The following is a 22408-nucleotide window of genomic DNA, read 5'->3' on the forward strand; positions in this document are numbered from 1 at the left end:
GCGCCAGGCGCTACCCGGCCCGCGGGCCCTGGCCTCCGCACCTCCCCGCTGCGCCCCGGAGGCCGCTGACCCTAGAACGGCGGCGCCGAACGGGGACGAGATGGGACGGGGCGGGCGCGGCCGGGACGGCGCGCGGCGGCCTCGGGCAGCGGCGGGGGGCGCCGAGCGCGGTGTGCGTGGCGGGGCGGTGCGGGGGGCGGCCGTGTGCGAGGCGCGAGTGTGAGCGCGCGCGGGAGGCGAGCGGGCGGGCGAGCGGGCTCCGGGAGGCGAGCGGCGCCCGCGGGCGAACGGGGAAGGCGGCGGGGGCCCGAAGTTGCCTCCTCGCGGGCCCGCGTCCCCCGGCGGGGCGGGAGCCGGGGCCAGCAGCGCGGCGGCCGCGGCCCCGGGCTCCCGCGGCACCTGGGCAGCGGCCCCGCACGAGCAGCAGCGGCGGGGGCGGCGTTGGCGGCGGCGCGCGGGAAGCGAACCGGAGCTCCGGCGCGGCGCGGCGGCCGCCGGGGAGCTCGGCTCAGGTGCGCGGCGAGAGGGGCGCGGGGCCGGGGCCGGGCCGCCGGGACCGAGGCCGCACGCAGCGCTAGAGCGCTGGCCGGAGGATCTCCCCGGCGGACGCCTGGGTCCCCGGTCCAGCTCCCCGTCCCGGGTGGCAGCCGCGACCGGGGTCCCCGGCCGCCACCGCCACCACCACCGCCCTCCCCCCACGCCCCCGGAGAGCTGGCCTCGGGGCCCGGCCCCGCCCCCCGCCGGCCCCCCGCCCGGCCGCCCCGCCCTCGGCCCTCGATTTCCGAGGCATTGGCCGCGCCGCTGGGTGATCCCTCCGGGCTCAAGTTGCAAGGGGGCGGGCCCCGGCCGGAGGTGGAGTCTCCCGCCAATTGAAGCCTCGGCTATAAATCGAGCTCCCCGCACGGCCGAGGCCCAGATGCCTCGCCGGGCCGCCCCGCGGTCGCTGGTGGGGGAAGGCCGCGGGTCCCAGGGGGCTTCGGGGGCGGCAGCCACCATGCTCCGCTCCCTGCTGCTTCACTCCCTGCGGCTGTGCGCCCAGACGGCCTCGTGCCTCGTGCTCTTCCCGCGCTTCCTGGGCACGGCCTTCATGCTCTGGCTCCTCGACTTCCTGTGCATCCGCAAGCATTTCCTGGGCCGCCGCCGCCGCCGCCGCCGGGGTCAGCCCGAACCCGCCGCTGAGCTTGACAGCGACGGCGAGGAGGTGCCCCCCGACGACCCGCCGGTCTGCGTGTCCGACGACAACCGCCTGTGCACCCTGGCGTCGCTGAAGGCCGTGTGGCACGGCCAGAAGTTGGATTTCTTCAAGCAGGCTCACGAGGGCGGCCCGGCGCCCAACTCGGAGGTGGTCCTGCCCAACGGCTTCCAGAACCAGCACATCCTTGACTACGCCAGGGGAAACCGCCCGCTGGTTCTCAATTTCGGCAGCTGCACCTGACCACCGTTCATGGCGCGCATGAGCGCCTTCCAGCGCCTGGTCACCAAGTACCAGCGCGACGTCGACTTCCTCATCATCTACATCGAGGAGGCTCACCCGTCGGACGGCTGGGTCACCACAGACTCGCCCTACAGCATCCCGCAGCACCGAAGCCTGGAGGACCGGGTCAGCGCGGCGGAGGTACTGCAGCAAGGCGCGCCCAGCTGCTCTCTCGTCCTCGACACCATGGCCAACTCCAGCAGCTCGGCCTACGGGGCCTACTTCGAGCGCCTCTACGTAGTCCAGAATGGCACCATCATGTACCAGGGCGGCCGTGGCCCCGACGGCTACCAGGTGTCCGAGCTGCGCACCTGGCTGGAGCGCTATGATGCGCAGCTGCGAGGCGGCCAGCCGCGTCGAGTATAAACAATCAGTGGACCGTTGACTGAACTTGGCGGGCGGTGCCTTCGAGCCTTCGAAGCCCACGTGCAAACGCCCCAAACCAAGTCAGGTTCGCCGAGGGCCCAGTGACACAGCCGTGCTGAGCCTCGGGTGGCCGGCTGAGCCCGTGTCCTCAGCCAAGCCGCCCGAAGAGCCTCTCCCGCCTCCCTGGACTCTGTGGCCGTGACCGCCCCTCCCCTGTACCTGCCTGGCTGCCTCTAACGTGACGCCACCCTTGCCTGTGTCCCCACCCCCACCCCACTTGTCCTCCCCCCACCCCCGGAGGCCCCTGCCTCTCTCACGCCCCCGCCCCAGAGATAAGAGCCAGCGTGCCTTCAGCCGGGAGCAGAGCCCCTAGCACAGAGACTTCGGCCGCGCCCGCGCACCCTCGCGCACAGCTGGGTTCCAGCAGCGCCCGCGGCTTACCCTAGTTGCCTGGCACCCACACCTGTCGCTCCCAGGGAGGGGGTGCCCTGCTGCTTTTTGTGTCTATTTCTTGTCCCTGGGCTGGGGGTAGGGGCTTGGGATGGGGAAGGGTGGGCAGGGTCGTTCCCCCCCCCCTCATTTGGGGTGCTCACGAGCCCCACTGCTGATGACGAGCTATCTCTAACTGGTCTTGACCACGAGCTGGTTCTGAACCGCAGGGGGCTTGCAGCAGCGCCGAATACGAGCGAGGGAAAGTACTCCGGGTTTCCGGGAGGAAGCCACCATAAAGGGGGAGAGAGAGGGCGTTTGGGGGACGGTTTCGGGGCCAGAGGAAGCCAGCTTGACAGGCACTGGCGAGGTTCGCAGCGCCCCAGGAAGAGGGAAGAAGCTGGGGCGCCTGGGAAACGGGGTGTGGGTGGAGGAGTCCAGGGCGAGAGAGATGAGGGGAGAGCCTAGGGACCCCGAGTGAGGGCCTCGTCCGTAGGCAGAGCTGCTGACTGTGGGGCCAGGAGGTGGGAGGCCCCTGGTTCCAAGGCCGTTTGTGAGTGTTTTGCTGGAAATACTCCCTGTATATAAACTTCTTTTACGCTACAGTAATAAAAGCTTGAAGTAAACTGCTTTCGGGTTGCCTCCGGTCCCTTTATTTATTCTTTTTTTTTTCTTTCCTCTGAATAGCGACAGGAATTAAACACAAATCTCTCCCTCGCGTCCCCATAGTGACCCTGGGGGGGAGGGTGGCTGGAAGGAGCCGACGCTGGCAGGGGCGCGGGAGGGCAAGGAATAAGAAAGGGGGTCTGCGGCGGTGCCCAGGGGTGTACGCACGCACGCACACACCCACGGTGGGGGAGGTGGGGTCGGAAGAAAAACCGAGAAGCGGAGCGGGGCGGGGTCCTGGAGGGAGGCGGGAGAGGCAAAGGGGTCCTTATTCGCCACCGCGCGCGCGCCCGCATAAGCGCGTTTACTGCTGCCCCTGCAGCCGCCCGTCTAACTTCTCCGAGCGCCCGACGGTGTGGGGGAGGGGGCGGTGCGGGGGACAGAGGGGGCTATGGACCAGGTAGGACTTGGCTCCCGGCCACCTGGGGCGCCTCTGCACACCTGGCTCCACCCTAGCCCCCCTCCTGCACCTGCAGCATCGTCTCCCCCTACCCTCCAATCCCCGCCCGGCTGCTGGGGTCCGCGGGAGGTGCTACTGGCGAAGCGTAGGTTGGCGGAGGGAGGGAGGACGGGGAGGGACGGTGGGCGTGCAACGCCATCACACCAGCAGCATCACCTACTGCGGGGCGGGAGCGGAGAGGTGTGCGCCCCCTGCCAGGACATCCCCTCCTCCTCCGCTTCGCCAAGTTCGAGCCAGACCTCACCACCACCGCCCGCGACGCGCTCGGGGCTGGGAAGTGGAGACGGGGAGCGAGACGCAGGAGCCGAGAGACTCCGGAAAGAGGAGGGTGGCAGTTGCCCGGACGGGGGTTGGTGGGGAGGGGGCTGGGGCGCTTGGCACCGACCTCCGTGCACAGTCGCGGCCAGGCGCTCCCGCCCAGTCTCGGCGCTCGCCGTCTCCCCTGCGGCTCCTGGGGGGAGGGCGACGCTGGGAGCACGGGATTAGCGCGGCTCCCACCTCCCTCTGCTAGCGACACCTGGAGCAGAACGGGGGGCGGGGGGCGGGTGCGGAAGAAAGGGCGCTGAGGCGAGAGTGCAGACCGGGAGTGGGGGGAGCGGGGCAGCCGAACTTCCCCGGGCCCGGGAGGCCAGGACCGTCCGGGTCGCGGGATGGGAAGGAGGGAGTGTCAGTGAGCGCCTGGGCGCGAGAGGCGCGCCCGTTGTGGAGGGGGGGGGGGGTCTACACCCGCGGCGGGGGGGGGGGGGTTGCAGCAGGCGGGATGGAAGAGGGAGGCCCCCGCTCCACCAACGCCGCCTCGGATTCCGCGCCCAGCCCCCACGCTGCTCCTCTGTGAAAAGTTTTTGGAACTGACACCCTGAGCTGGGATTTTTTTTTTTTTTTGCTTTAAAAGTATTTAAATTGAAAAAAATAACTTTTAAGGGAAAAATTGGCACAGATGGTATTTCTGTATCTCCTCCCCTCCCCCTCCTCCCGCGCGCTTCTTCTCACCCCAAAACCCCCAGCAAGAATCCGGAGCAAGCCGCAGGGACGGGGGGAGGGCCCGCCCAGAGCTCCGGCCCGCGCCGGCCCGGGTCGGGGTTTAGTGGCCTGGAGGCAGCGGAGGGCGGCCAGGGACCGCGGGGCCGCTCCTGGACCTGGCCCGCCGCTTGGGGGTCTGTCTAGCTGGGGGCGCTGTGCGACCCCCCCTTCCCCGTGGTGCCTGCGCCCCCCGGACCTCCTCCGGCTTCCCCGACCGAAATTCCCAGCCCTGGGCGCTCGGACCTGCCCACGCGCGGCCGGCTGGCTCCCGGCTTCAGGGGGGGATTCCGGCACCCCTCCCCCCACTTTTCTTCGTTCTCTTCTCCCTCCCACTCTCCCTCCCCTGCATCTTTCCCCTTCTCTTTTCCTTTTCCGTCGTTTCTTCCTTTCCTTTCTTCTTTTCTTCTCTCTCTGCCCTTAAAAATCTCTCCTTCTTATAAAATGTGAGTGCGTGCTCATCGAGGAAAACACAGAACATTTCGGAGAAAATAACACCAACCCAAGGTAACCTCGGGGCGTGAGCACTTTGAAACATGCCTCTGGCTACCCCCACCGCTCACCACCCCTCTCCACCCCCACCCCCTGCATTTGTAAATATGTATGTTAATCACAAGAGCCGGATTATCCTTTTGTAGCCTGACATTAACTTTGGACTCCCGGTACCCCTCTTTCCAGGCACCCCTCTTTCCATGCCAATAAATAAGCCTTGAACGGCGCCCACTGCCACATCATCAGATGGACAGCCAGGGGTGGCTCCAGGGCCCTTCATGTGTGAGGGAGGTTTCATTATTATAAAGAAAAATGGGGGTGAGCTGCGCGTGCACACAGCCCCACACGACTTAGCCCACCAGCACATTCCTTACGGCGACATTGCTTCGTCAAAACACGCACATCTTTAAAGATGTCTGGTTTGCTATATTTTGCTGCACTGCCTTCTAGAAAGTCTACTTGGTTTTATTGTTTTGTGTCTTCCCAGTGCTCTCTCTTCTCTATTTTTAAGTAAAAAATAGGAAGATAATACATAAATCCATTCTCAGTATTAAATTTTAAATAGAGAAGGAGGTTGAGCAGAGAAAGACAAGCCTCACTGAGAGCAGGAGTTTTCAAACTGCAAGTCAGGACCCAGCCCCCAGGTCAGGAAATCAACTGAGCAGATCAAGTCAAGCCTTTTGAAGAACTGAGATCGAATAAATACAGTGTGACTACGAGCAAACAGTTCACCCAGGGTAACCTCCGTTTGGGAAACTTCTGTTTCAAGGGGTAGCTAATGTGAAATGTATTTCTCCTGAAGGAGGGATCAGAAGTGTTTGGAAATGTTTGAAAGCTAACACCTCAAGGTTCCCTCCTGCCTCATCGGGGAAAATAGCCCCTGTGAACTGCTGGGCATGATTCCTTCCAGACTCCACTTCGCCTACGGACAACGGTGTATGAGCACATTCCCAGATACGGGCTCCATAATCAGGATCACGATGCTCGGTGTTTGATGACCGCCCCCGCCACCCTCACACACCTTTCTCCTGCCAGTCCTACCCAGCACCACTCTTCACCCATCGGTACATCTAGTCCAAGCAGCTCTGTGCCTGCGCTCTAATTTGTGCCAGAGCCACGGATACCTGAGCCCCCACCCCCTCCTCAGGAGGCCCTCTGCCCTCAAGGAATGCTGGATTCCTGGGGAGGAGGGGAGGAGCCGGCCATGGTTCTCCTGGCCATCACCCTCGTCCTCACACTTAGTGTTTCTGAGGTCTGCAGTGCGCTTAGCAACATGGCACAGGGAGAGGGAGGAGAGACGTTGAGAGAGTTCCCAGAGAAGGTCTCATTGGCCCCTTGAAGGCACAAGTGCCTCATCCAGGAAACGCCTCTGGCTGCCCCCACCCCCACCCCCTGCATTTGTAAATAAGCATGTTAATCACCAGAGCCGGATTATCCTTTTGTAGCCTGACATTAACTTTGGACTCCCGGTACCCCTCTTTCCAGGCACCCCTCTTTTCATGTCAATAAGTAAGTCTTGAACGGCACCAGGAAAACACGGAAGGAAGGGCATCCTTGATGCACAAGTCGTGGGGGCTAGAAAGGGCACCTTGTGTTGGGGAAGCAAGAAGTCCCCGGGGTGGCTGCAAAGCAGAGTGTGGTGTGGTGGAGGAGGAGGGGCAGCGAGGAGCCTTGAGGCCACCTTGGGAGCCTGGGCCACCAGCTTGGCGTCTCTGCGGAGGCTCAGGGATGAGCCTCCGACAAGAAGGCAGGGGACCTGGGGGGAGGGGCGGCGGATGCCTGGGGGTGGGGGATGGGCCCACCGTCCAGTCCATCCGCCACGGACAGAGGGTACTGGGCACTTTCAAGAGTCAGGCTGGCATCCGCCTTTGACCTTTGCGCTGTCTTCTAGGCATCTACCTGAAGGAGATGAACTATTGGGCACAGAGGGAGGGAGGTACCCAGAGGGCCATGGCCTCCACCTTCCACTCTGCAGACACCTCTCTGCAGAGAAGTGATGTCCCCAACCCTGGGGCTACCCACATGTGAAACAGTAAGCAGTGACAGCTGAGTATGTGCTCTAGGGGCCAGGCACTGGGCAAAGTGCCGTATTGGGATTATTCAATTTGATCATCCTAACATCCCTCTTAGATGAATATAATGATTAGCCCCATTTCATTGATGAACACACTGAGGCTTGACATGGTTGGAGTCAGCCGGGCCAAGGTGTTACGGACTGAATCGCGTCCTTCCTCAAAGTTCATGTGTCCAAGTCCTTAGTACCTCAGAATGCGACCTTATTTGGAGATAGGATCTTTAAAGAGGTGCTTAGGTTAGGATGAAGTCATTGGAGTGGGCCTTGATCCAGTATGACTGGTGTCCTTCAGAGAAGAGGAGATTAAGACACAGCCACACTGAGGGACGACGGTGTGAGGACACAGGGAGAAGAAGGTGGCCATCTACACACCAAAGAAAGAGGCCTCAGGAGAAAGCAGATCCGCTGACACCTTGATCTCTGATTTGCAGCTTCCAGAACTGTGAAGAAATAAATCTCTGTTATCTAAGCCCCCCAGTCTGTGGTACGTTGATATAGCAACTCTAGCAAACTGATGCCCAAGGCCACGGACTAGAAAGTGGCCTTGACCACAGGCCTCTCTGACCCTAGAATGAGGAGGGGTTCACATCAGGCCGCACACCATCCCTGGCAGTGGCCAGAAGGAATCAGGGAGCTTGAGATTTCCCCAGCACAGCCCAGGTCCACCCTCTGTGGTTACATGAAAACACAGCTTCGAGGACGGTGGGTCTGAGTTGGGCAGTGAGTTGTGTGTGATCTTTTTTAATATCTGCAAAGACACACACACAGGCAGCTCTAGAAAAATCTACCCCGAGGAATTCACAGTAGCTGTCTTTGTGTGGGTGGGATTATGAGTGTTTTCTTACTTTCTTCTTGTTGCTTGTCTGTAGCCTGTGATTTTTCTGTAGTGAATGTGTATTGCTCTTATGACAGAAAAATAAAACTAAAAACAGCAAAAAGAGTGGCTGTGGCAAGTAGAAACCTGGAGGCAGGGAGGCCAGGGCAGGCAGAGGTTCTGGCTGGAGATGATGCGCCCTGGGCCATGTCCGGGGGTGGGAGGTGAGAGCGCCAGGGCGGTGCTGACATGAGAGACATTTGGGAGGAGAAAGGGGGGCAGGGTTGCTGAGCAAAACACAAGACACCCCATTAACTTCGAATTCCAGGTAAGCAACAAATGATTTTTAGTATAACTATGTCCCAAAAGTTGCATGGGATATACTTAGAAAGATATTTTTTTTTATTCACTGTTTATCTGAAATTCAGATTTAATTGTTTGTTCATTTTGAAATCTGACAGTCCTGGGGCACCTGAGGGGCTCAGTCAGTTAAGCTTCTGACTTGGGCTCAGGTCATGATCTCACAGCTCGTGGGTTCGAGCCCGGTGTCCAGCTCGGAGCCTGGAACCTGCTTCAGATTCGGTGTCTCCCTCTCTGTCTGCCCCTCCCTGACTCACACTGTCTCACTGTCAAAAATAAACATTAAATCTGACAGTCCTGAGCATGGTGGGTGGGCAGGCCAGGAGCAAAGGGGGAATGACCACCAGCCAAACCAGCTGATGATTTGCGGGGCCCCTTGTTCAAGAACAGGGGAAAGTGCCGTGAAAGGTGCAAAATAGACAGCTTTTTACTGTCTTTCATGGTACCTCAACGTGCCGTGGCATTTCTTTCCTATTTAATGGCATTATAAACAAAGCGAAATTAACATTTTAAATTCTGTATTAGTCTGGGTTCTCTGGAGAAACAGAGCCAGTAGGATACAGAGAGATTTACTTTAAGGCATTGGCTCTCGTGGCTATGGAAGCTGAGAAGTCTAAGACTGGCCGTCGGCAAGCCGCAGATCCAGGAGAGCCATCGATGTAAGTTTCGGTCCAAGTGACAAAGGCCTGAGACCCCGGAGCGCCAACGGCATAGCGTCCGGTCTGGCTCCGGGTCTGAAGGCACAAGACTGATGGCCCGGCCCCACAGCGGCCAGACAGAGAGCAGACTCTCCCTTCCTCAGCCTTTGTGCTACCCGGGCCTTCAACGGATCCGACGAGGCCCACCCACATCAGGCAGGGCAATCTGCTCCATACAAAGGTTCATCTCATCTGGAGACCCCCCCACAGACACACCCAGAATAATGTTTGACTAAAACTCTGGGCCCCCCATGGCCCAGTCAGGCTGACACATAAAATTAGCCACCACGACTCAGTAGCATTCGCCTTTGGATCCACACGTGGAGCCGGTGACATCACAGCTTGCCTTTCATGGCTTGTCCCCGCGTGTGCCTCCCACCCCCCGCCCAGGGCGGTGCATATGATGCACCGGGTTCACGCCACCGTGTCTTTCGTTCCGTTCTTGGCACGTGCACACTTTCCCAACGTTCTCGGCCGTCAGTTTGCCGGTGAGAAAAGAGGCACCACGAGAAAAGGAGCCACGGGGCACCCCATCTTTCCCTTTCCGCGGTGCCAGACTTCGGGGGCATGTGGCCGACGCCTCCAGACGCGTGTACCTCGAATCGCCCCGAGTCTCACGGAGCCTCCACCCCACCTGCTCCGCTCACACGCACCCTCCAGTGTCCCGGCCAACCTCACGAAACGCAACGCAAAGACAAAAATGCTCCAGAATTTCAAGACCGCGACAGCAGAGCGTTATATCCAGCGTGGGGGCCTTCAGGTGAGGAGACCAGACACCGGCCCCGGATGCACACCCAGGGGGCCTCCCTGGCCGTCGGTCCAGGCCTGCACACGGCGCGCTCGTCCCCGTGCACTCAGGCACGCACCTGCTTTGAGTCTGGGGAGTGGGGTCCGCCCCTCGCGTCCGTCCACAGAGCCGGCCACGCTCTGGCTGCTCCCACTTCTCCTGGGAGGAGAGCAAAGCTCAGGGGTGTGAGCTAGTGCCCCCAGGACACACGCCTTCAGCCTCAAAGCCGCGCCCTTGGCTCTTCCCACTGCACTTGGCTCTGCTCTAGGGTGGCCACCCCTTACTGGCCGTTTGCTTGCCCCGGGCCGGGTGCTGGGAGGACGGCAGGTGGATTCCCATGGTCATGGCACCCCAGGGCTCTGCTGGCTCAGGCAGTCTGTGGCCAGAGGCAGAGTCAGGGCATGGGGAGGGGGTGGAAGGTGCCAGGAAGGGGAAGGTACATGCGTGAAGGCCAAGGAACGGCACAACTCACTGTTCAGCCGGGGATGCGGTACAGATGTGTGTTTGCATTTGAGCGAGTGTGTGAGTGTGGAAGACACGTGTGTAACTTCACTCTCCAGACCCTCCCTGAGCCCCCAATACCCACCAGGCCTGTATGAAGCACCAGGAAGAACTGGTCCCATCCTAACAGAGCAACTGGGCTCCTTGGAGAGACAGAAATCAACAATGCAGAAGGCCTGGGATTTGGGGAACCCAAGGGAGGGCTTCCTGGAGGAGGTGTACGATGAAAGATTGGAAGCTCAGGTGGGAAGAGCCCCAGGGATGGAAAGAATGACGTGTGCTGAGCCTTGGCCGCGAGAACATCCTGGCAAGTTTGGGCAATAGCAGTCAAGTCCTTGAGGCCCGGGAGGGGTCAGGCAGTGATGAGAAGGGAGGTCAGAAGGTCCTATGTGGAGCTGCTTTACCTTGAAGGCCCTGGGGAGAGGCAGGAAAGCGCCACTGGGTGGGTAGGGAGGGTAGGAGACAAGTCTCCGTCCAGGGTAGCTGTCCCTGGTGGTGCCCTGATCACCCGAAGGAAGAGGCGGGGCTCCAGCCCTGCCCTGGCCACAGCCCTGCCCTCCCTGGCCTGAGCTTCCTCCCCTCACCCCCAGCCCTGCCCTCAGGATGGCTGGACCCAATCACACGGCTCTGGGGCTGCCTGAGCTCCCTGAATCCCCATGACCCCTTTCCCAGAGAAAGCACTCAATTTCCAACGCCCCCACCTGTGTTTGCACCCCACCCCACACAGCAGTCTGGAGTGGGGACCCATCCTCCCCCACAGACATTGCAGAACTAGAAACTGCAAAGCATCATCTTTTTTTTTAAAATGTGTAATGTTTATTATTTATTTTTGAGAGAGAGGTACGACTGGGGGAGGGGCAGAGAGAGAGAGGGAGACACAGAATCGGAAGCAGAATCCAAGCTCCGATCTGTCAGCACAGAGCCCGACGCAGGGCTCGAACTCAAGGACTGTGATATCATAACCTGAGCCGAAGTCAGGCGCTTGACTGACTGAGCCCCCGGGCGCCCTGCTAAGCACCATCTTTTTTTTTTTTAATTTTTTTTTTAACGTTTATTTATTTTGAGACAGAGAGAGACAGAGCACGAACAGGGGAGGATCAGAGAGAGAGGGAGACACAGAATCTGAAACAGGCTCCAGGCTCCAAGCTGTCAGCACAGAGCCCGACGCGGGGCTTGAACTCACGGACCGCGAGATCGTGACCTGAGCTGAAGTCGGACGCTTAACCGACTGAGCCACCCAGGCGCCCCAGCACCATCTTAAATGGACTGCACTGGGGTTCCAGGGAAGGCTCACCCCCAGAAACGTTCCTGTCGGGTGCAGGAATGTGCGTACTGCTGTCCTCCCCGGATTGGTCTGTAAACCCAGCGGGACTCCACACAAAACCCCCAGAGGGTCCTGGAGCTTTATCCCTGCATCCACATGAAACAATGGGAGGACACATTGTGCATCCACTTTTTCCTTTGACAGATATTGATTCCGGGCCTGAAGTGAGCCAGCCATGACTCCTGCTCCCCGGGGACAGAACCAGCCACATCCTGCCCAGGAGGAGTGCACAGTCAGGTGGGGGGACAACAGTAATAAAGAGATACGCTTTGGGTGGTAACAATCAGCAAATCGGCTTCGAATGGTAAAAAATGCTGCGAAGAAAAACAAGGTGAGTGTCTCACTCATCCGTAGGATCACCCCAAAACCTGAGGGCTTAAACATGATAACATCCTCATCACCGCTCGCCGTTCTGGAGGCTGACTGGGCTCCGCGGGGTGGTTCTCACCCAGGGTCTCTCAGGCAGAAGCAGCCAGATGGGGGCTGGGGCCGGGGCAACTCAAAAGCTTCCCTCCTCCTCTTTCCGGGGACAGTGGCCAGCTGCCGGCAGAGGACTTCCTGGAACGGTGGCTGAAATATCTCGATGGGGCCCCTCCGTGTGATCTGGGCCTCATCACATTATGTCAGCTGGGCTCCAAAAGCGTGCACCCCGGGAGAGTAAGACAGAAGTGCATGGTGTGTTCATGACTCGGGGAGTTAGAGAGCATCGCTCCACAAACTCTGCTGGTCCAAGAGGTCACGGAAGTCTGCCCGTCTGCCTGCGGGAGGAGAGGGGACACAGGCTCCCACCACTCGATGCAAGATGTGCCAAAGTCCCATTAGGGGAGAGGGCTCCATGGTGCCGTCTTTGGAAAAAACGTTCCATCACAGCCAAGGTAAGGAAAGAGAGTCATTTAGTAAAAGGATAACGAAAAAGTAAGGGAGTGACCCAGGACAGACAAACAGACCACAGGACAGAGCAGAAGTCCCAGGGAGACGTTCATGCTTGTGGGGGAACACCATATATAATGAAGGGGCGTCATCACTCCGTGGGCGCAAGGACCAATGAGGAGATTACATTGTATCTCTGTCGCGCACAATACACACACACAGATTGCCAGTGGGATAAAGACTTGAGTGTGGAATGTAAACTGTTACGCCTTTTAGAAGAGTATGTAAAAAAAAGTATCTCTATGCCACAATGAGATACCACCTCAAACCCATTAGGATGGCTCCTGTCAAAAAAAAAAAAAAAGCTGAAAATGACAAGTGTTGGACATAGAGAGGACGCAGAGAAATTAGAATGCTTGCGCGCTGTCGGGAATGTAAAAAGGTGCGGCCGCTGCGGAAAACAGTGTTGAGGTTCCTCAAAAACTTAAATGTCAGATTTGATCCACCAATTCCACTTGTGGGTATAGGCACTCAAAAAACCTGACAGCAGGGTCTTAAATGCATATTTTCAGACCCGTGTCCACGGCAGCACTCTTCAGCATAGCCAGAAAGTGGAGGCAACCCCAGTGCCCGTGGATAAATGAACGGATAGACAACATGTCTACATACGATGCCTACACTGTCTACAAATGTCTGCATACATACAATGAATTACTCAGCCTTAAAAAAGAGGGAAATTCGGGGGCTCCTGGGTGCCTCCGTCGGGCAAGTGTCTGGCTCTTGATTTCGGCTCAGGTCATGATTTCACGGTTTGCGAGATCAAGCCCCGCATCAGGCTCTGGGCTGACAGCGTGCAGCCTGCTTGGGATTCTTCCTCCCTCTCTCTCTCTGCAGCAACCCCTCTGAGAATAAACAAATAGACATTTAAAGCAAAAAAGAAGGAAATGCTGACATCCGCTACAACATGGACGAATCATGAGAACTTTATGCGAAGTGAGATAAGGGATTCACGATAGAATTAATCATGTATGATTCTGCTTGTAGGAGGTCTCCCGAGGGGTCAAGTCCGTAGAGACAGAAACTACAATGGGGGGTGGGGGTAAGGAGGAGGCGGCAGAGGGAGTTCGTTTTCAAAAGGGGACTGAGTCTTGGCTCGGGGAGATGAAAAAGTTCTGGGGACGGATGGTGGTGGTGGTTCCACAACATTGTGACTGTGTTAAATGCCACGAACTATCCATTTGACGATGGTTAAGATGGTAAATTTTATGTCATACGTATTTCACCACAATTAAAATGCATATACATGCACACGCAATTTTTTTTGAGAGAGAGAGACAGAGTGTGAGCAGGGGAGGGGCAGAGAGAGAGGGAGACACAGAATCCGAAGCAGGCTCCAGGCTCCGAGCCGTCAGCACAGAGCCCGACGCGGGGCTCGAACCCACGAACCGCGAGATCATGACCTGAGCTGAGGTTGGGCACTCAACCGGCTGAGCCACCCAGGCGCCCCCACACAATTTTTTTTTTTTAAAAAAGAATATCTCTATGTTCTTAGGATGGGGAGATTGTCCTATTTGAAAAAGAACAAACATAAAGGCAATACTGCTCTACGACAAAATTAAAATTTTCTCTGTAACCAAAGGTGCTATAAATGATTGAGACTCATCCTAGTGTTTATGCGCATCCCTCCAGACCCATCAGCACTCACGGCCACAGCCCCGCCAGCCTGTCTGGGCTCTCCATCCTCGGGCACTGCAGGCTGGGTTTGGCTGATGGGAGGCCGGGTAGGAGCCTGGGGACGGGAGGGGGCTGAGGGAGGAGACTGTTCCCAGACCCCCGCGGCAGGGTGGTGGAAGGTGGGCTGTGTGTCTCAGAACCGCGCTCCTGGGGTCTTTCTCCACCCAACCCCCTCTCCACCACCTAGTAACTGTCCTCTCCTCACCCCAGGCCCTCAGGGTGGCTCCCGGGTCACCAGCCTGGGGGATCGCTCCTTTCTGTTCCTCTGCACCTTGGCAAATAGCCCCCTTATCACTGTCTTCCCAAACCCAACCCCCAAGTTGAGGGTGCTGGTGATTTCCTGCTGGCCGCTGGATGCCACGGAAACACAAAGCAGACCGGAAGCATGTTCGTTGCACACGAGCCAACAGAGGAATGCGGACAGTGAACTTCACGTGCCGGGAAACGGACAACCAGGTGCCCGGAGCAGAAAGGAGAATGGCCGCAAACATGGGAAGGTGCCCACCTCTGTGGGGGCAGAGTAACGGCCCCCAGTCACGTCCACGGTCCGAACCCCGGACCCTGCGGTTGTCACTCTACATGGCAAAAGGGACTTTGCAGATGAGGTGACGCTGAAGATCCTGGGATGGGAGCCGACCCTGGATTATCTGGCGGGGAGGGGGGGGGGCTGATGTCATCACAGGTCCTCGTAAGCAGGAGGCACAGGGACGGGGAGGACAGAAGATGCCATGCTGCGGGCCGTGAGGAGGGAGGAGGGGCCCCAAGCCAGGAAACACTGGCAGCCTCCAGAGGCTGGAAAGAGAAAATTTTTTTAAACCAGATTCTCCAGAAGGAGCCTCCAGAAGGAGCACAGCCCTGCCACACCGTGATTTCCACCCAGTGAGACGCTGTCAGACCTCCCGCCTCTAAGACTCCAAGTGATCGAATCTGTGTAGTTTGCAGCCACAGCGTGGTGGTGGTTTTGCTACAGCGGCCACGGCAAGTGGTTACCCCTCCAGCCAAGCCACGCCGCTTCCCCCCCCCCGCCACCGGCCCCCGTTGGCACAGATACAGGGGACCAGGAGTCACCAGGAGTGGACGCTCTGCCCCATGGGGAGGGCAGGATCAATCGGAGAGTTCTGGAGAACTGGAAGCATCATGGAAAGCTGCGTGTGACCAAGGGAGCCAGCTCGAGCCCCAGAGCCCGCTGTGGGGGCTGGTCCTCAGGGATGGTCCCAAGGACCAGTCCGCTGTGGGCCCCTCCCGTTCTGGCTCTGGGCCAGCCTGTCACCTGCCTGTACCACCAAAGGGGCAGTCTGGGGGTGCCTGGGTGGCTGAGTCGTTAAGCGTCTGACTTCGCCTCAGGTCACGATCTCACGGTTCGGTTCGTGAGCTTAAAAGTCCCACATCGGGTGAGCCCATGCCGTGGGTGAGCTCGAGCCCCACTTCCAGGGCTCCCCGCTTCTCTCTCTCTCTTTCCCTCTCTCTCTCTGCCCCTAGCTCACTTGTGCCCTCTCCCTCTCTCTAAACAAACAAACAAAAGGGACAGTGGGCATTTTGGGTCCACTGAGGGAGGCCTGGCCGCTTCTGCTTTCGTGCTTTTGGGGTCTGGGGGTACCGGGGAAGGGGCAGGATGCCCCGCTGGAAAGGAAGAGAGGCCTGGCCATCCCAGTGTCCCCTGAACCTCCTGCACCAGCCACTGTCAGACTGTAGGACAGACTCAGCAAGGCCGGCAGAAAGGCTGCCCAGCGAAGCCCAGTCAACGCCCAGAAGCCAAGAAATAAGAAAACAGTCGCTTTACCACCGGTTCGGGATGACCCGTGTGCAGCCTCAGGAAAGGAGAACCCTGCTGCTGGGGACGTCCCAGGAGCACGGGGAGGTGTCCCCGCGGGCCAAGCGCTGTCGTGGCCCGTGGGAGGGGTGCGGACGGGGAATCCTGGAGCAGGGAGCCCGAACCGCAGCTACAATGAACCAGGCACATGTGCGCGTCTCAGCGGGGTCGAGCCCAGAAACACAGTGTGGCTATTCTGTGTGACTCCACCTGTCTGAAATGCCAGAAGAGGTAAACCCGGAGACAGAAGGCAGATCAGTGGTTGCCTGACAGGTACGGGGCCTCCTTCAGGGGCAATGAAAACGTTCCGGAACTAGGCAGAGGTGCTGGCCGCACAACACTGTGAATGCGCTGGATGCCGCTCAAGTGTGACCTTTACAACAGTTGGGGCGCCTGGGTGGCTCAGTGGGTTAGCGTCCAACTCTTGATTTCGGCTCAGGTCACGATCTCAGGGTTTGTGGGTTCAAGCCCCGCGTCGGGCTCTGTGCTGTCAGCTGGGAGCCCGGAGCCTGCTTTGGATTCTGTGTCTCCCTCTCTCTCTCTGCCCCTCCCCCACTCATGCTCTGTCCGTCTCTCCCAAAAATAAATAAACGTTGGGGCGCCTGGGTGGCTCAGTCGGTTGAGCGTCCGACTTCGGCTCAGGTCATGCTCTCATGGTCTCACAAGGGGTTCGAGCCCCGCATCGGGCTCTGTGCTGACAGCTGGGAGCCTGGAGCCTGCTTTGGATTCTGTGTCTCCCTCTCTCTCTGCCCCTCCCCCCATCTCTCAAAAATAAACATTAAAAATACACCCAGTAAAACAGTTAATTTTATGTTATGTGAGTTTGCCTCCGTAAGAGAACATCACAGGCAGTGGGAAAGGCAAGTGGCAGAAGGACGTGTGCAAAGAGACACTGCGTGTGCAAGAATGCACAGCTTGTGAGAATACACGGGCGGACGTGCACACGGGCGCAGTGAAAACACCCCATGCGCCACACGGACCCCCAAAGGGTGTCTCCTCCGGGGGGAGGAGGACGAGGGGGCACGGCCACGTCTCAGGCTTATCTCGCGCCTAAAACTCAAAAAGAAATGGCGGTCTGCATCAAGTCTGAGTAAGGGGCCGTGGTCACGCTCACGCTTCTCCCCATACTCTTTTGGGTTGGAAATATTTCACAATTTAACATGAAAAACAGAGTGCGCTAACTCTGTCCTACCTCGTTTCACCTCCCAGGAAAGGAGAAAAAAGTCCTCGGTGTTTTGGAGGCCCTTCCCGGCTCCGACGTGGCCACATCGGTCACACGGGGGGGGGGGGGGGCACCGGATCCGGGTGGTGGTGGGGCCGGGGTTAGAGCAGGTGCGCTCAGGCGAGCTCGCCCCGTAAGAGCTGTCTGCTAAGTACTGCTTCCCGTGGGCTCCCTGGATGAAACGTCACAACACGCTCCAAGGAAGACTTACTTTTAATTCCCGTTTTGCACATGGGGACACTAAAGCAAGGAGGGTACGTTACCCACTAGCAAGAGGCAGAGCCCGGACCCCAGCCCAGATAGTCGGGCTGCCAAGAGCGGCCTTAGCTGCCTTCGCTACTCCGGACAGTCTCCACCGAGTCCAAGTGACCGCCGGCTGGCCTACATCCTCAGCCCCGAGGGCCGGTTCCTCCTTTCCAGAATATGTATCACTTTCCCCAAACCCACTGTCCAGGGGCCTTGTGCCCATAAACCTGAGCCGTGGGAAGAGGCGATCAGAGCTGAGTCACCGGCCCCCCCACAGGGGGTCCTGAAATTGGCTCCAAGACCTCCCTTGACATTCAGTCCCGGCCTGTCCGCGCCGTGCCCCATCCCCCACCCCCAGCCACCCAGCACTCGGGTTATATCCCACACAGATATGCGGAAAGGAGGGTTTCAAACCACTTCCCTGAGCCTCGGTCGAGGGCCCTGAGCCAAGAGCTGCCCCGTGATCTTATGTCGCTTCAAACGTGTACACTTGAAGCTGACCCGGGAGCTAGCCAAAAGGAAAGGCTTCAGGGGCTCCAGACTCCAGCCGGGTGCGGCGGGACTGAGCGGCAGGTGGAGGACAAAGTGGAACAAGACCGTAGCTTCGGGAAGCCCCCCAGTACATCTGCACAAGCTCTGAATGAAAAGTGCAGGGCACGAGTGCTGACAATTTCCCTGGACCTCAGTTTGCCTCCTCTGTGACATGGGAGTGGTCCCAGCTGTCCCACTGGGTGTACCAAGAGAGAATTAAAAGTGCCCGTAAAAGGTCAAGAACTTGGTGATGAGTGGCCAATAGCAATATTTCTAGACATCACCATTACTAAGGAAGGGCTGGGCTGGTCTCTCAACCTTTGGCTGCCATTAATGTCAGTGTGGCGAGCTCCTTCCTTCCCTCAGTGTTTCCATCTGTATTAGGGGCATGGAGACAGCCTGCAGCTGACATTCCCTACCCAGAACCTGCGAACCCGAGGCCACCAGCCCCAACTGCCTTCCGGGACCGGCTCAGATCCCTGGGAGGCCCCCACCGTCCGTTCCGACCCCCTCCCCACCACAGCCTCTCAGCTGCAAACACACGTGCTTGGTCTGGCGACTGCTTGCACGGGACGCATCTGTGGAGCAGCTTCTAGGGAGCTGGGCCTCTGGCACGGTTGTCCTTGCTAGGAGGTAATAAAGACACCCCAAGCTTAACAAGAGTGCCACAGATTTCGGAGTTGGCCTCTGCCCCGGACAGCCCCACCACTGTTCGTGCGGCAATGCTTCCAGAGGCAAAGCCTGGGGCTCCCACTGCCCGGAAGCCGCAGAGGGGAGATTTGAACCCGGGGCGGTGCAAAACCCCAGCCCAGCTCATTTCCTGCACAGGGAAGGGACACAGTCACCCAGCACCCAGCCTCCGGGCCACATTCCCCTGGTGGAATCCCTGTCCTGTTATGAACTGTGTGACCCAGGATGAGTTGCCTCCTCGCCGTGCCTCGGTTTCCTCCTTTGTACATAGAATTTTTCTATTTGTAAAATAGATATTTGGGAAAAAAAACTATTGTATTGGTAAAAGAAAATAATAATAGTAACAGCTCCCTCATAGGGTTATTGTGAGGAACGATGGGGTTGACACAGTTAGGTGCGTGTGGCAGCATGTGGACACAGAGCACTGGACAGATGTCAGCTGTCATCACCGCTGTGCCACAGGGACTGCCACCCACACGGTCCCCTCCCCTCCGAATAAATATCAGTCTCCTCAGTGAGACCCAACGTGAACAATACGGCCCAGGTCTAAGACCTTCCAATGGCAGAAGTGTTTGCAATTGCCGGGACACGTCTAGAAAATAAATCCTTTACAGAAGGGATCTTTTTTTGATCGCCTTTCATTCTTTCAAAGATTGCACAGGCCACTTGAGAAGGAAAAGCAGCCGGCGGGTATCAGCAAATAATTCCAAGAGTTATAAATAGTCTTTGGATGCCGGAGCAGAAGAGCGCTTAGAGGGAAATTCACTTAAACTCCTCCCTACCCCACCCCCGCCATCCTACAGGGGATGCCCCACATCTGGGCTGAGTGACGGGGCCACCCGGCTGCCAGTGGCTGGTTCTCCTTGCCTGTGGAGGGGTAAAGGGTTTTTCTTTACATTCCAACCGTTTCCATGTCCATAATTTGCCTGTCTTCCTGGAGAAACGTACCGCCTGTCAATAAGCCTGGGGGCTCCCGAGGCTCCCAGACCCTGTGTCCTGCAGCAAGGAGGGGAGAGTCTGATTAAGTAAACAAAGGCCAACAGAGCACCCAAAGTCAAGGGTGTGAGGCTGGGCGCAAAGCCCCGCCTTAAAGGGTCCAGCTCGTGGCTGTGAAGCTTTCTCTGTCTGATTGATTTGTTTCATCCGTAACTGCACGGGGTCAGCCCAGTCCTGCCATGTTTCCTGGGCGCCTGTGCCTGGCGGGGGGCTGGGTGTTGGCCCGGGGCTGGGTGTTAGCCCCTGCCAGGCTGAAGGAGCCGGTATGGAAGTCTCCCATGGCCTTGGTGAGCCCAGTCTTCACCTGGAGCCCAGGAAAGCCAGCGCAGGATGGCTACGCCCCACGGGACAGTCCGGGACCACTTCTCAGAGACGTAGAAGGACAGGGAAAGCAAGAAATGGGGCTCCAGTGTGTGGGAAGGGGCACATCTTTGGTGGCGCAGGAGACGGGAGGTGTATCAGGGGTGGTCAGAGACCAGACCCTGGAAAGAGGCTCTATGCTCCCCTGCTTGCGGCTGTGTGGCCTGGGGCAAGTGACTTAACCTCTCTGTGCTTTGACTTCTCCTCTGAAAATGGGTTGGAAGTGGCACCTAACTGCTAAGGTGGTCCACGGCTCGCTCACGCAGCACGTATCCACTGAGGTTGTCCGCCACTTACCATGGGGGAGGGACCGCCTTGGCCTCTTACCAGGTGCCCCAATGTCTACCTGGGGTTTTAGCAATACACATTAGGAGGCTCATTTGGCCACGGTTGGGGAAGGCAGGTGAGGCGGTTGGAGGAATCTGTGGCCCGTACCCGGCATCTGCACAGAGGTCGGCAGTCTCTGGAGACTGAGTCGGGGAGAGCCAGAGCTCCAAGAGAACTCTGGAAACTCGAGTGGGATTTATAGAGTCCCTGAGGACAGGGGTTCCCCAGGCCCCAAGGGGGTATCAGTCAAAGGCCCTGGACCCACCACCCCACTGTGGGGGGACCCGGCCCCTCCCAGAGCTGACAGTGTGGGAACCGTCAGCAAAGGCTTCGGGACCCAGGGGCTGCCGTGCCCCTCCCCAGACCCGGGCCAGTCCACAGACCCACCCCATCCTGTCTCCCCAGAGAGCCCTCCCCCACGGCCTGGGTGGCTTTTGCTTGTGTACAGTGTGGCTTCTTTTTTCCAAGAAGTTCAGAACAGCTCCTGGCTGCCAGCGGCGTATAGAGAACTCTGGGTGTTTAGACGTGAGTAGATGTGAGACGGGAGTTCAGAGCCTGAAGGCGGTTTCTGTGCAGTGGGGAGCACACCCTGCTGAAGAGGGCTTGTGAGGGCATCGTGCTCCACGGGACTTCTGCGGCTCCTCAAACCCACACGGCGCCCGTGCTCATGGGTCTTCTCCCAGTTACACACCCAGTAGCCCACGCTACATGCAGACATATGCAACACAGGCAACACAGACAGGTGTGCACACACAAGAGAATCTACACACACACACACACACACACACACACACACGGCCCCAGACTTCCATGCTTGGCTTCCTCCAAGGATGAGCAGGCTGGGAACGTCCCCTCTAACAGGAGACACAGGCTACCCCCAGCACAGCCCCTGGGGAGCCATTCACACAGAGCTCGGTGGGAGGGTCCATCCCCAGGGCTGTGTGATGCTAAGACCCTGGGAACCCTGCAGCCAAGGGCCACATTTCCTAGTGTGTAACCCAGGAGTCCAATTTCCCATTCCAATTATCTTGCCTGGAATTTTCCCCAGCCCTGCCCCAGAGTCTACCTATGTTTTTTGATCCTGGACTTCGCAAACAACTCCCTGATTTCTGTTCCCTATTCCAGAACCTACTCCTGAGAAAACTGGTTCCCGGAACTGGGGGCCTGGGTCTGAATGGGCAGAGGGTAAATCCCTTCAGTCTCTGCATCCCTGCTCCTCGCCCTCCTTTTTCCCTCCCCTTCTGGAACAGAGCCTGGGGAGTATCCAGGGGAGGGTGTTGGGCTCTGAGCTAGCAAACTTGAATCGTCATCTGTCCCTCTTTCAGAGTTGCTAGAGCTCACGGTGTGTAAGGGACAGGCCTTCCTCTACTACAGGCTTCCTAGGAAGAGCCAGAACCAGGTCAGATAACCCGCTTCCCTATCAGGTAGCTTGGCTCAGGAAGCTCCGCCCATCTGTGGGACCATCCAAACCCACCACCCGCCCATCCATTCACCCACCCGCCCAGCCACCCCCACCCGTCCATTCACCCGCCTGCCCAAGTCACCCACCCAATTCAACAATGCAGTTGGCTGCAGCGGGGAAGTGACCTCGCGCTCTGGGCTGCGCCCCGGGACTGAAATCCTTAACAAGACCAGTGTGGTAGCTCCGCTCACCCAAGCGCTCAGACATCATCACCTAGCCTCTTGGTCTCCCCTGAGCTTAAAGATTCCAGAGCCCCGGAGAAGGGTGGGCGGCAGTTCTGTTAGGTCTTCTGACTTGGGCTGTGAAACTCTAGGACAGTCGTAAGGAAATGGGACTCCTGTCACATAAATATGCTTTACGCATCTTGGAGGCCCCATCTGTGCAGCGAAACCCCTTCCAGCCCTTCGTCGCCCAGGTCGTCGGGTGGGGCTCACGTGCAGCCCCCATTCCCAGAGGAGAAACACTTTTATCACTTCCGGAAATGAGACAGAGCTGTCAAAAGCTCATGAACTCCGCTAGTAAATTGTGAAACGTAAGTCTCCGCTCTGTTCGGTGCCACAGAAAACATGACAGCTGGTATCAATTAGAGCGGTTTCTGCCTGGAGTCCTGGCGGCTGATTCCGCCTCAAGCGGGTTTCCTGATGGGGCGGGGCTCCCGCAGGACCCGCCCCCGCTCTGGCCCTCCCTCCGGGGCCGGC

At 58.5% G+C, this 22408-nt stretch overlaps 1 protein-coding gene across 1 annotated transcript; it reads left to right on the forward strand.

The window, feature by feature from the left end:
- The first annotated feature begins 825 nt into the window (after positions 1–825).
- On the forward strand, positions 826–2900 carry DIO3 (iodothyronine deiodinase 3). Its single transcript, XM_004001454.6, has one exon. It carries the CDS (start codon positions 917–919, stop codon positions 1838–1840), a length of 924 nt encoding a protein of 307 aa, XP_004001503.2. The 5' UTR covers positions 826–916; the 3' UTR covers positions 1841–2900.
- Positions 2901–22408: the final 19508 nt, after the last annotated feature.

The sequence above is a fragment of the Felis catus genome, chromosome B3, assembly GCF_018350175.1.
Source record: "Felis catus isolate Fca126 chromosome B3, F.catus_Fca126_mat1.0, whole genome shotgun sequence".
NCBI classification, from domain to species: Eukaryota; Metazoa; Chordata; class Mammalia; order Carnivora; family Felidae; genus Felis; species Felis catus.